Source organism: Nicotiana tabacum, chromosome 2 (genome assembly GCF_000715075.1).
Source record: "Nicotiana tabacum cultivar K326 chromosome 2, ASM71507v2, whole genome shotgun sequence".
Lineage (NCBI taxonomy): Eukaryota > Viridiplantae > Streptophyta > Magnoliopsida > Solanales > Solanaceae > Nicotiana > Nicotiana tabacum.
In genome coordinates this window covers 59444674-59458633 of record NC_134081.1, presented here as the reverse complement: position 1 = coordinate 59458633, position 13960 = coordinate 59444674, and the positions used below count along the sequence as shown (strand labels likewise).

The following is a 13960-nucleotide window of genomic DNA, read 5'->3' as shown; positions in this document are numbered from 1 at the left end:
CGTATACAGAAATACTTTTACGTACTGTCAGTAATATTAGGTAATTTTCAATGGCAGACCTCTTTTGTTGCCCTATTGACCCTACAATTGGAGGGGTATTTACCCCCAAGAAACTCGATCGTAATCTTGCCCTAAAGATTGGCTGACTCAAATCAGATGACCACATTTCTATATTGTCCCACGTACCTAACGCAATCTTCTTCCTCTATATAAACCATGCATGGACAATCTCCTCTTCTCAAACTTCATAAAGATATTATATTAAAAAAAATAAAGAAGAAGAGAAGATAGAGGTAATTAGCTATAGCAATGGATCAACAACATTCCACTTGTTTTTCTTCTTCAAGCAAAATTAATGACAAAGAAAAGAAGAAAAAAGGATCAGTTGTGAAACTATCAACTGATCCACAAAGTGTAGCAGCTCGTGAAAGAAGGCATAGAATCAGTGATCGTTTCAAGATTTTGCAGAGTTTAGTCCCTGGTGGTTCTAAAATGGACACAGTTACAATGTTAGAAGAAGCAATTCACTATGTCAAATTTCTCAAGACTCAAATATGGCTGCATCAAACCGTGATTAATATTGTAGATGATTATGATAATCCAAATTATCATCATCAGTTGCTAATGGCTCATGACTCTAATTTTGCTAATTATTATCCTCATGAGAATAACTCAACTCCTGTTGAGAATGCACAAATAAATTATAACTTGGACCAGCTGCAGCTTCCAGGTTATGCATTTTCAGATGGAGATCAATTCCAAGGAGAAGAAACTAATATTTCTGGTGATGCTTTTATGTACTATTAATTAGTAATTAGTTAATTATGTTGCCTAAGTTTAATTAGAATACGTAGTGTGTGGTAGTATGGTATGTTGTTTTCTCTCTTTCTATCTAGCAGCCTAATGATGGGTTTGTGTTAATTAATTAGATGTAGTAAATTGTAAGTGTTGGTTAGTTGATTAAGTATGTTGCAAGTTTGTGAAGAAGCATCTGGAAGTTCAATTTGCCTAATGTATAACATTTTTTAAATAAAAACTGAACGGACAAAAAGAGTGAAAGAGGAAAGAAAGAGAGAAAATTAAAGAAACCAAATTACGGGAGGTTTAGAAACAATTTAAGTCTATACTACCTCTTATTACCTCTTATTAATTATAATATAAAGAATATTTACATAATTAAATCATTTTTATGGTATTTAACGGTTTAGCTATTATGTAGTGAAACGTCTATCTTTTCTGGTGGCAACGTATCAAGTCTGCTTGGCCAAACTTTTAAAAACGGCTCAAATTTTGGAATTACTTTTGTCAAAATAACTTTTCGTGGAGGTTCTTCCGGAGAGAATTAAATGCATATTTATTTGTCATACTGGGATAATATTCGAATTAAATATCCAGTGGGCCTAAAGCTGCTGATAGAGGCCTGAAAACATGGGCCTAAGTCTGCTGAAAGCTCGTTAAATACGCTAACCTGAAATAGTGCTTCCTTAAAAATAAGGGATTTTGGCATGGTGTGACAACTTACCTACATAATTGGTAGAAACAAATCCTAGTTATAAATATTGGCACCAGATAGCCAATAAATATATATCACAAAAAGAATGTGTATATCACAATATTTTTCTTCTTTGTGTATATCGAAATATATATTAATTTTTTTTCTTTGTATATCTAAAATATAAAATGATAAATATAGTTGTTTAAAATTTATTGTTATCTCTATATCAATCTATATCACAACAAAAATAAATGCATTGCTTGTATATCACAGTATATGACACATCAAATATGTGTATACCAAAATGGACATCACAAATTTATGTTTCTTCTTTGTGTATATCAAACTGTATATCAAAAAATTATTTTCCTTTTTTATATATTAAAATTTATATAAAATTTATTTATTCCTACAATTATATTTATTGTTTATATTTTAGAACTTTCTCTAAACCTATTATATCGGGGAAAAAAATTATTTGACAAGAACAAAATTGAAATAAGTTTATTCAAAATAAATTTCTCCCTCTTAAAATTAAACTGGACGATTTGATTCCGATTTAATATATTGCCAAATCTAACAATGTATATTACGATATACAACATGATATACACACAGGTATATATGGTGATAGACGTAGATGTACACCACCTCAAACACACATATTTTTATCTTACAATAAGAAAAAAAGAAAAAAAAGGAAGAAGAAGAAAATTGGAATATGCCGCTTGAAAAAAGAAAGAGAAGAACGGCGAAATTCATTAGTACGAGAATTTACATATAAGATATGTAAATATCGAATGAAAAATATGATCCGGCAATCGCAATATTGGATTCTCATAATAATTAGTGCGAGAAACTTTTGTGACATGCGGCATACTTCGGCCATATCATTGGAATTGAAACAACACAAAAAAAAAAATCAAAAATCCTTACCCTAACTTCGTTTGAGGCGCAGACCAAGTTCTACAAGGAAACTTTATAATTCTATTTTTTTTCTTTTACTTCAAGACCTTAAAATTCTATCAAAAGTAATTCTCACACGCAATATTAAAGGGTCCAAGTAAAAATTATTGAAATACGGGGAAAGAAAAGATAAAAACATTGAAGAAGAAATACGGGGGATTTTAGGATTTGGCTATATAATGGCAATTCTTTTAGGCTGCCTTTGCCGAATTTAATACAAGGCTAAAAAAGTGTCAATTCTCTTTATGGGTTGTCATACCATGCCATTTTCTCTATAAAGAATTTAGGGGTATTATTATTTTTAGCCCCCGTCAGAAACTATTTATATTAATTAGGTAGCCAAAAAAGTATATAAATTTTTTATAATTTTTATATATAACATACATAATGTGTGTGTGTGTGTGTATATATATATATATATATATATATATATTCGGCTATTATTTTGAGAGCGGTTATATAATGTCATTTTCCTAAAATTTGAGATCATCTAAATTAGGATTGTGATTTTATGGAATTTTATGGTTTCTCTGCATGTCAAGAACATATAGGTAAGACACATTTTTAGGAGATTTCGGAGATAAACTGAACAATAATTTTTTCTTGTGTGTTTGAAAGTAAAAGAAAAGATTACAATAAGAAGAAAAAAGATTCATCTTTTATTTTTATTATATGAACCGTAATATCTTATAACTAAGGGAAAAGGGCAAAATATACTCCTCAACTTTCGGATATTATCTAAATTTAATATTCGTTATACTATCATGTCAAATTTATCCCTATCGTTATATTATCCAGCCAAATTTACCCCTATCATCACCAAATTTTTAAAAATTAACCCTTGATCTGTTAGGTTATCCAAAATCTCCCAATTTTTTTTTTAATTTAAATTGCTTGTTATTCTTCTTGCTCCACTATTTTCAGAAATTACTATTGAATGCTATATGTACTAGACTATACAAATTATTTATGGATATTTTTTGATTACCATTGCACCCACTTCTCTTCTTGTGATAATGGGTTTGGAATTGGTTTAAAATTTTATTTATTTTTCAACTATATACACACTGTAGAATTCAGTTGGTCTATTTATTGTGTATTATATGCAGCTGCTCATCATGTATATACATGCATATTTGAATATATTTTGTTATTGTCTAGTTAGTATAGAGTTCGATCGACTAGCTTAAGAGTGCACAATCCATAGGCATTTGATTAAAGCAAAGTTGAATTCGATAATGTAAATTCTCCAAAGAACTTCAACTTCTATCACTAATATTTGTAAAGTCTCCATACTTTTGGTGCAGCAAATTCATTAAAGATAGGGTGTTGTAAATACTTTTAAAATTTAGATAAGCTACTTAATTTCGATTCTTCAATTTACTATATTTTGTTTACTAACCGTTGTATTATTTTAATATTTCTTTTTCTTATTTTTTTTAATTAAGGACGCAGGTAAATGCCAACTATTTCGAAAATAGTGAATCAAGAAGAAGAATGAGTGACTTAATTAAAATAATTTGGAAGATTCTGGGTCACCTGACGGATTGAGGGGTAACTTTTAAAAGTTTGTTGATGATAGGGGTAAATTTGGCTGGATAATATAACGATAAGGATAAATTTGACTGAATAGTATAACAAAGGTTAAATGTAAAGAATATTCGAAAGTAGAGGGATAAATTTGGACATTTTCCCTATAACTAAAAGGTAATGACTAATGGGGAATGACTTAGACTTCTCAAGTAGCTTTTGGTTATTTTTTACGTTATAATATACTTTTCTAATGACAAAAAACCTAGGCATCTAGCTTTCAGCATGCATGCCTACATATTAGACTAAAATATAAAATTTCAATACAACTAAGCTTCTTTATGTGTGGGATCTTAGACAAAAATCTAATCAAATTAAATTGGCCGAATAGTCTCGTAGACTCTTGTATTTGTTTCAGTTTGTCATTTCGGTCCTTGTAATCCACAAAGTTTCATCCAAACACTTATAGTTATCAAAATATACTACTTTAAATTCCTCTGACAGTTGACTGAACATATGTGGCAACTTGATGGCTGAGGAGGACAAAATATGTGTGTTTCACGTGTATAACAAGCGTGAGTATGAATATTAAAACAAAAAATAATTAAATAAGAAAGAATGTTTTAAAATAAAAGAAAAAGACGAGACAAATAGTAAGAAAAGAAAATTAGACAAAACCCAAAAATGAAAAACTCCAGTTACTCAATCCCTGTCGTTCTCCTCCTCATCGTCCGCCCCCCTCTCTCAAAAGTAAATAAAGGATAAAGCTTAGATCTAAAAACACCGATATTCTGTTGTAAAAAAAAAGTTTGTTCTTTCATAAAACTAAATACCGCAATTCAATCACAACTGTTTCTCCCAAAACCATATCCAAATATACATGCATGTTTTCCATTAATTAAACCAAAATGCAAAAGTAAAACTGTTCCAATCTGTACGCTTTTAGCATCTGGAACTTCGTTTTGGCAATCTATGAATATTCAACAATTTTTGAAAATTACACCATATCCAATGTTCAAACTTAGTTTCACCCAGCTCCTTTGAGTAAAAAATGAAGCCTTAAATATCAATTGCTTTGAGCCTTAAAATCGAGTCTCTTGTGTCCAAATCATAAATTGCTTGAGTTTTAGTAATTCTCAAGCTAAACCCACCGATTCTTGAAAGAGAAACCATTAATTGGTGGAGGCTGGAGGGCGGCGGCGATGGGGAAGAGAAAGAAATGAAAAAGATGAAGAGGGAGGAGGAAAGAGAAAATGGAGTGAATTGCAGTTTCCTTTTTAAAAATAGTTTCTGTCGAAAAAATAATTTTTTTGTAATAATAAAAATTATGTGGCAAATGGGTATCAATCTCATCTGATTGAGCAACATGCAGGGTTAAAAGGGCTTAAAATCATGCATTTTAACGATGGAATTTTACATAACTGTCACAATTTAAAAAAAATATAATATATTTGTAGTATTAAATTCAATATTACAGTTATGGCAGAAAAATATTTATATTTGTAACACACAGTTCCATTAAAATAGGAATATTAATTATTAATCTCTAAACATAAACAATTTGAATGGAAAGTCAATAATTCTTTGTACAAAAATTATGCATTTTTTTTTTCTCTTTATCTATTAGCTTTCCTTTTTTTTCTTCATCTTCTTAATTTTATTTTCTGCCGAAGCCAATATATTTTCTAAATTTGTTCCATTCGTTTTCATTTTAATTTTCTTTCTTAAGTTTTTCTCTTCCTTCTTTCTTCTTTTCTTAACATAAAGATTTTACTACGATAATAATATAGGTTAATATATACAAAATGTATATAAAAAAAATATATATTGAATTAACACATAAAATATACATAAAAAATACATCTTCAATTAAGATGACACTTAGACATGTGAAATATACATAAAAAATTATATCTTAAATTTAATTAAGATGGCATATAAATATACAAAAAACATATATATAAAAAAATACATCCTGAATTAAAATGGCACTTGGCATATAAAATATATTTGAAATATACATTAAAAATACATCTTAAAATAAGATGGCACATCACAAATAAATATACAAAAATTATATACATAAAAATATATTTTGAATTAAAGTGATACTGATATACAAAGTATAAAAGACGTATGAATCAATACATCTTGAATTTAGATGGCATTCACATATGCATCAGATTTTAAATAATGGAGTGAAAAAAATGAATGTTGGGCTTAATTTTTGTAATATTCTAATAATGAAAAAACAAGTGCTCTTTATGGAATAAACAATAAATGATGCTATTTTTTTAAATAATAGTTAAAAAGGAATCGAGTGTATAAAAAACTCTTTTAAATAATTGTAAGTGTCCAGATAAAATTTTGTGAATTATAAGGAGCGGGATGACAAATCGAAATAAGTACAATGATCTCCTAGGCTATTCGGCCAATTAAATTTATTGTTTGCAATCTTATCTTGCACTTTTTCGGAGGCTTAATTCACTTACTCGTCGTGAAAGAATGTTAGCCTCAACCGAGGCGAAAACCTTAACTGGAGCAGCCAGGACCATTATAGACTCTAACATGATGAACATGTGTAAAGATTCTCTAATATCCTCCCATGTGTGTAATCAAAATTTTAGGTTTACACGTGGTTTTGATTCTTTCTTTCTTTCTTTCTTTCTTTCTTTTTTTTACCTGTTTTTATTTTACTATTTAGAGCTAGAACTATAGAGCATGAAAAAGAAAATTGTTGTGAATATGGCTCACTAGAAATTGATTTTGACATTATGTGATACAATTTGAGCATTTAATTCAAGATCTTAAATCAATAAATTAATTAGTTCGGGATCATTATAAACTAGTTTGGACATTGGCAAAGAGAATAATTGAACGTTGGGACAAAATGGGCTTTGAATGGTAAATTGTTTAGGCACCATTTTGGTATTTTAAATAACTATCGACAACTTTTCCCATCAACATTCACGAATGTGCTCTACTCCTCCCTGTCATGGTGTAACATAGACTATTATACTTCCATTTTGGTCCATTTCCACAGTCACAGACTCACAGGTAATTTCCCATTTCTGTTTTTAGCCCTTCTATCGAGTTTCTTGTTTTAGCCATGTTCTACTTGCCCAATATTTAATGGGAATAAACTGAATTTCAGGTGTTTCATAAAATTCCTGAACCACTGTAATTGGCAAATTGAAATTTCTGAAAGGCATAGAAACAGGCAAGTATAAGAGCCATAATGAAGATTATACTATGATCATAATTCCAACTGTCCAATCAACTCTGCTTTAGATTTCAATAAATATTATACTAAGGTCATAATTTGCATCGTCCAATCAACTACGTTTCATTCCGGAATTAGTTAGAGCCGGCTATATAAATCTTTTATATCTATTTTGGTCTATTCAAGTTCATAGTGTGTTAGAACTTAGAAGTCCCTGTGGTGGTATAGGTAATAGATCTCCTTATATGATCTTGGGCACGCTCCAGATGTCCAATCTTGGAGATGCGACAGTGTGAGAAGTCCCATGTGTAATTGGTCTCCATATATGATTTTGCACTGCTACCTCATTAGTTACCTTTTAGGATTGAGTTAGGCCCGAAGTCCATTTCTTGTCTGAACGAATCAAATAATTTCTCATAGTTTAACTATTTTTAGCCTCCATGATAGTTTAATTATCAATTTTCCTTTAAAGAAAATAAATGTCTTGAAGAGAGACTTGAATTTGCTTTGATTCAATATCCTATGCTACCTGTAATTATATACAGATTACCAAATGTGCAGAGAGAAAGCTTAAAAATAAAAACTTTTTGTGATATATGACTAAGGGTGGCAAGTGGGCCATTCAGGTCCGGGAACGGCCCGGGACCGCGGGTCAAACGGGCCAGGACCGTTTGACCCGGTTTTAGTGGGCCTGAGCCGGTTTTGTGGGTCGGTCCTATGATTTGGGCCCGCCAGTCCCGGGACCATTTAGCCCGCCAGGGACCGGTCCCTTAGCGGGCGAAACGGTCCCTACGGCTATTTTTATAAATAAAAAAAAAGATTTTTTTTTTTTTAAAACAATATAGCCGTAGGCCTGTCAAAAATAGCCGTTGGCTATTTATAAAATTGTCATTTAACCCCCCCTCCCCCCAACTTTGTTTTAATCCCAAACTTTTTATACATTTAATATATATACTATACTATACTATATATACATCTTATATACTAATACATCTTATATATAGTATATAAGATGTATATATAGCTTATCGAATATAGCTTTTATATATATATATATATATTCGATATTAAATATTGAATATTATAATTTAGGATGTTAAATACAATTTTCGATATTAAATATTGAATATTAAAATTTAGGATGTTAAATAAAATTTAGGTCACAATTCTATAATAAAATTTACAAAGCATTGCCTTAGATATTTTTTTTAACATACTTTTGTCTCTAATATTTATTTAATTTTTTTTAAAAAAAATATATATGTTGGGCCCACTTAGCCCGTTTAGCCCGGGACCAAACGGTCCTGCTCCCGGGCCGATCCCTACAAAAAGCCCGTTTGGCCCGTTTAATTTTGGGACCGGCCCGGGACCGTTTGGACCGACCCATTTGGCCCATTTAGGTCCGGGACCGGCCCACTTGCCAGCCCTATATATGACTAATAAAGGTGAAGAAGAGGCTGGTGTGGGAAGAGAAATAATAGGGGATGAATCTCATTCTTCAATCGACTATGCTTCAATTCCAAATTAGTCTAAGTCGGCTTCATAAACCTTCTGTATCTATTTTGCTCTATTCAGGTCCATAGTGTGTGTCTAGGTGTACACATCGGGATGAATTAAATGATCTATCATAGTTAAAGTGTTTCAAACGCTCCGTCAACCTACTGCAACCCTTTTACTTTATCCAGGCATGCGACAAATTAAGGACAAATTATGAATTGTACAGAAGATAATTAATAAATGACTTGAAGAGAGACTTGAATTTGCTTTGAATCAATATCCTATGCTACCTGTAATTATATACAGATTACAAATGTGCAAAGAGAAAGCTTAAAATTCAAAACTTTTTGTGTAATATGACTAATAAAGGAGAGGAAGAGGATGGTGTAGGAGGAAAAGAAATAGGGGATGATGACATATGACAAGTGCATTTTGGATCATGTATTGCTTTCTTTCTTTGGAAATCTAGTTTACTACAGAAGACACAATACCTCCCAAGAGATGCTTCAGCTTCGAACTCATCCTCATCTTCAGTGTCATCTGAGGTCTCATCTTCAAAGTGATCCACTGCCACAACCTTCCCAGGGTCATATCTGGTGTAAGTGAACCCAAATCTTGGAAACATCAGTTTAAGCATTCTCTCCAATTGTTTGTCGCAGTATTTTCTCCCTTGCTTGTAAAACAACAGAGGTGCAATGGAGATTGCTGCACCTACACCATATCCCACACCCGTGAATATGAATTGCCAATCATAAAAGTCATCTTGAGAAGTTGGTGGTGGTGTCAAATCTGGAGCATTGCTTTCGCAACTGTTATTGAGAGGGAACCCGCATAGGCCTCTGTTTCCTTTAAAGGAAATTGCTGAGAATGTTTGAAATTGATTACTCGATGGGATTCTTCCAAACAATTTGTTGAATGACAAGTTCAGAACTGATAGGAATGTCAGATTTGCAAGCTCCGCAGGGATATCACCAGACAGCTGGTTCCAAGACAGGTCTAGTGATCCAAGCATTTTTAGCTTCCCAATTGATTTTGGAATTGGTCCCTCAAGGGCATTGTGTGACAGGTTCAGGACATAAAGTGAGCTAAGATCACCGACTGTATCTGGAATCACTCCATGAAATTTATTTGAAGAGAAATCAATAGATGTGAAGACCCTGAGAATCTTCACAAGCTCCATCTCCATCCCTTTGATGGTTATTGTAACTGTGTCCTGATAGTATAAGTTACTTAGTTGGAGGAACCTAAACTGGATGTGGCGTCCTGACTCCATGTAATCATCTTCAACCATCATTCCTCTCCAATTTGAAAAGCATTCTGCATTCAACATACCAGTGAAGTTGTTGGAAGCTATATCTATGATCTGGAGATTTTGCCAGCTATTTCTAGTTGGATCACACTCAAGACTTCCTGTGAATAGATTGGAGCGCAAGACTAGGACTCTCAGACTGTACGAGCTACTCAACATGCACGGGAAACTATCAACAAGTCTGTTATTTCCAACATTCAGGACCTCCAACAACTCGCAGCTGGCCAGCGACTTCGGCAGCTTCCCTTCTAAGCTATTCCTACTGAGGTCTAAAGTTTTTAGAGCACAACGAATTGGAAATGAATATGGTATAACACCATTGAGTCTATTATTCCCTAGATTCAGCACTCCAAGAGTTGTACTATTTTCCAGTATACATCGTGGTATTGTTCCACTCAAGGCATTGCAAGACAAATCAAGAACTTGAAGGTAGCTAGCCTTGCATATGGATTCAGGAATTCTTCCAGCGAGTTCATTATTTGCTACTGAGAAAAAGGAAGCAAGAGCAAGATAATCACCAATATCCAGTGGGATGGAATTGCTGAAATTATTGCTCGAGTAGTCCACAAAGATGGCAGAAGAAGGTGGAATTGGTAGGTCACCTTTTATACGGTTGGAATGCAAGTCAAAGGCTACAAGATTGCTGGAAACATTGTATGGCTGTTCCACGTACTCCAGCTGATTAAAGGAAAGATTCAGGTGAGCGAGAGCTCCATCACCAATTCCCCAAATCCAATTTGGTATTGCTCCCCGTATTTGGTTGTCAGAAAGATCTAAGTGGATCATCCTTGACTGATTTTGAAGATAAGGAAACTTTTGCAGCCGACAAGAAGCTAGATTCAATATGCTCAACTGGGGAAAAGTGAACGAGGTCAAATTGCTGCTACTAGTATCAATGGTCAAGTTATTGTAAGAAAGCTCTAGTCTTGTAAGGTTACTGAGCCTCCCAATCAGGTCAAGTGACATTCTCCCACTAAACAAGTTGGAAGAAAGTGAGAGGACCTTAAGCCTCTCAACTCCAAATATGGACTTGGGAATCGATCCATTCAGATGGTTGTTACTCAAATCAATAGTATCCAGCAGAGAGGAGGATGCATTGCGGAATTCTTTGACTTGGCCAACAAATTGATTGCCGTTAAGAAAAAGCTGCTGCAAGGAGGGGAGCTCAAAGATATATGCAGGAAGGATCCCGTTGAGCAAGTTGTTCCCTAGATTTATGTAGACAAGCTCTGAGAGTCCTTCAAAATGAGCTGAAGACAAGAGACCAGTTAGATCATTACGAGAAAGGTCTAAGTAGGTGAGTTTCTTGGACCGTTGGAAATATGGGATAGAACCAGTGAAATTGTTCGAGGAGACATCTAAATAAACAAGATTGCTAAGGTTTGCTATTGTGGAAGGTATTGATCCACTGAAACTGCAATTGAAGAGCTCTACCCTGGACAAGTTATGAAGGTTTGAAATGGACTCTGGTAATGAACCAGAAAAGTTTGTGTAGCTTAGTGATATCGTCCTCAAAGATCTGTTTCGAGAAAATTTTGGAAAACTGCCACTAAGCCACTTATTATTTGACAAGGCCAAAGTCTCTAGAGCTTGTATCTGAAAGATCTTTTCAGGAAATACTCCCTGAAGATTACAAGAACCGAGGGTCAATGTAGTCAAGTTTGTGAAATTGGCAAAATATTCAGGAACTGTGGTAGAGAGATTATTCTGGTCAAGATGGATGATAGAAAGAAATCGAAGCTTGGAAAGTGATTCATCAATGGGGCCTGAAATTCGACAAGTACGCAAGCTCAAGACTGTCAAGTTAGGCAAATATGAAGATAAAGATTGACACCACTCACTCTTCTGAGCTGAAAGATCAGCACCATCAAGGTAAAGCTCTCTAAGCTCTGTTGTATTCTCAATGAACTGTTTCAAATTGGGATTCTCTAGTTTTAGAGGTTGAATTCCAGGGAAAAGAGTTGAGAGATCAAGAGTAACTAGCCTTGTTAATCTTGATAACATCATAGGAATTTGGCCAACAAAACCGGCATTCGATAAATTCAGGTACTTCAAGTTCGTTAAGTTGTCTATACCAACTGGTATTCCAACATTGAACCTGTTGTAAGCCAAATTTAGCTTCTCAAGATACTGAAGACTGAAAAGAGCACTTGAATTCTCAATTCCACCAGAAATTGCCTCATTATCCAATTCCAAGTTAATCACATGACCAGAGCTATCACATGTCACCCCATCCCATTTGCAACAGTCACTTGTGTTCTTGTTCCAATATGCCAATTTATTTGACCCACTAGAGTCATATTGTAGGCTGCCCTTCAACTGCAGCAACAATGATTTTTGATCATCAAGACATTGAGAGGAAACCAAGAAAATCTCATTACCTGATAAGATTTGCCAAAAGGGTATCAAGAAAAACCATAGAAAGTGTATAATTCTCATTGCATATAACTTGCATAGACTCCCATAAGACTGAAAAATGAAGTCTTGATAGAATTATAACCCATCAAACTTGTTCTTTTACACTTTGTAAGTTCAACCTTCTTCACGTTCTGACTAAAGTAAAGGAGAAGATAGAAAGACAGTAGTTGCGGGGAAGCTTGAAGAAGAGAAAAGAAGAAGAAATGATGCAAGAAATGGTCAAAAGGAAGATAGGAGAACTGCTGGTTGTGTATTGTTTTCTTTTCTACGCGTTTTTATGTCGGCTTATTTGTTTATTCTCTGGATGACTTTGACGCTACTGGTATCTTATTTGTCTATGTTGAATAAATTAATCATAACCTTGACCTTTTGCATTTGTTTGAATTTATGATTGGGCATTTTCAATAACAACTTGCTCGTTTACACCAAAGTAGTTACAATTAGCCCGGGCTCTGCCCGGCCCAACAACCATAGTCACAGGCAAAATTTTCATGTTACACTTAATTTTGGGCCATTCGTTAAATTTATATCCACTTTTAAAAAAAAGTTGAACCGATACCCAATTTTTAGATAACTTCAAATATATACATATATTTTTCTTTTTCTCTTAATTTTGTTTTCTTCTTCTTTTTAGTTGGAAAATGGGTTTGCTAAATTTATTGTTATTTCGATAATTTGATGATCGAGATTTGTTATTTTTGATATTTGAAAGTTATGTTTCAAATGTGAGTTCATTTAAAGTAGATTTGGGCATTGAATCGTGTGTTGAAAATCGAAAAACAAGTTTATATTTCAGAATTTAGGATTCGAAATCTGAAGTTGCATTCAATAGAGTGAATTACTTAAAATTTGAATTTTTGAAGTTGCATTCAATAAAGTGAACATAAGATTTGAATTTCTGAAGTTGCATTTGAAAGATAAAAGAACTTCAGATTTGATTTCTGAAGTAGCATTAAAGAGATTGAACTACTTCAAATCCGGGCAGATAATTGACTCAAACTTCAAATAATATTTATTCATATTTTTAAACATTTCATATATGAAATTCTTATTAATTAGCGATCATTCTCTATACATAGCTTTACGAATGACAACTCTTTATAATATAATTGAACCTTATCATAAACTCATAAATGTTGCTAATATTTAGTTTGTATTTTCGTCTCATTTTATTTAACTTAAATACATATTGGAAGGTAAAATAATATTGGCCTAATACATACTCTGCCCCCTTAACTTGTATACAAATTTCTTTGACACGCTGTAGTTTTACGTGTAATATTCTCATTAATCCCTTTTCAATCAAATTAATTTTATTCATAAGGTAGTTTAATTTTCTCTACAACTAAAAAAAAGAGTAGTTTTTGTTTTATATTTTTAAAAGATGAATTTCTCAATTATTGAAGAATTACTTTTCGTAAAATAAATTAGTATACGTTTATATTATGCTAAATAATTAAAACTAAGTTTAATATAAATATACACATAATTACACGTGCCCTGCTGTTAATACCCTGACTCA

At 32.9% G+C, this 13960-nt stretch overlaps 2 protein-coding genes across 2 annotated transcripts; one reads left to right on the top strand and one right to left on the bottom strand.

Moving 5' to 3' along the window:
* Positions 1–213: 213 nt before the first annotated feature.
* Positions 214–974, top strand: LOC107763381 (uncharacterized). The gene has a single exon (XM_016581874.2). It carries the CDS (start codon positions 310–312, stop codon positions 805–807), a length of 498 nt encoding a protein of 165 aa, XP_016437360.2. The 5' UTR covers positions 214–309; the 3' UTR covers positions 808–974.
* A 7999-nt stretch (positions 975–8973) lies between these two features.
* LOC107763380 (uncharacterized) lies at positions 8974–12738 on the bottom strand. The gene has a single exon (XM_016581873.2). It carries the CDS (start codon positions 12457–12459, stop codon positions 9049–9051), a length of 3411 nt encoding a protein of 1136 aa, XP_016437359.2. The 5' UTR covers positions 12460–12738; the 3' UTR covers positions 8974–9048.
* Between the last annotated feature and the right edge of the window lie 1222 nt (positions 12739–13960).

What these genes read in the sequence shown, in the direction of transcription:
- LOC107763380 (XM_016581873.2), bottom strand. Translation starts at nt 12,459, where the DNA reads ATGAGAATTATACACTTTCTATGGTTTTTCTTGATACCCTTTTGGCAA.
- LOC107763381 (XM_016581874.2), top strand. Translation starts at nt 310, where the DNA reads ATGGATCAACAACATTCCACTTGTTTTTCTTCTTCAAGCAAAATTAAT.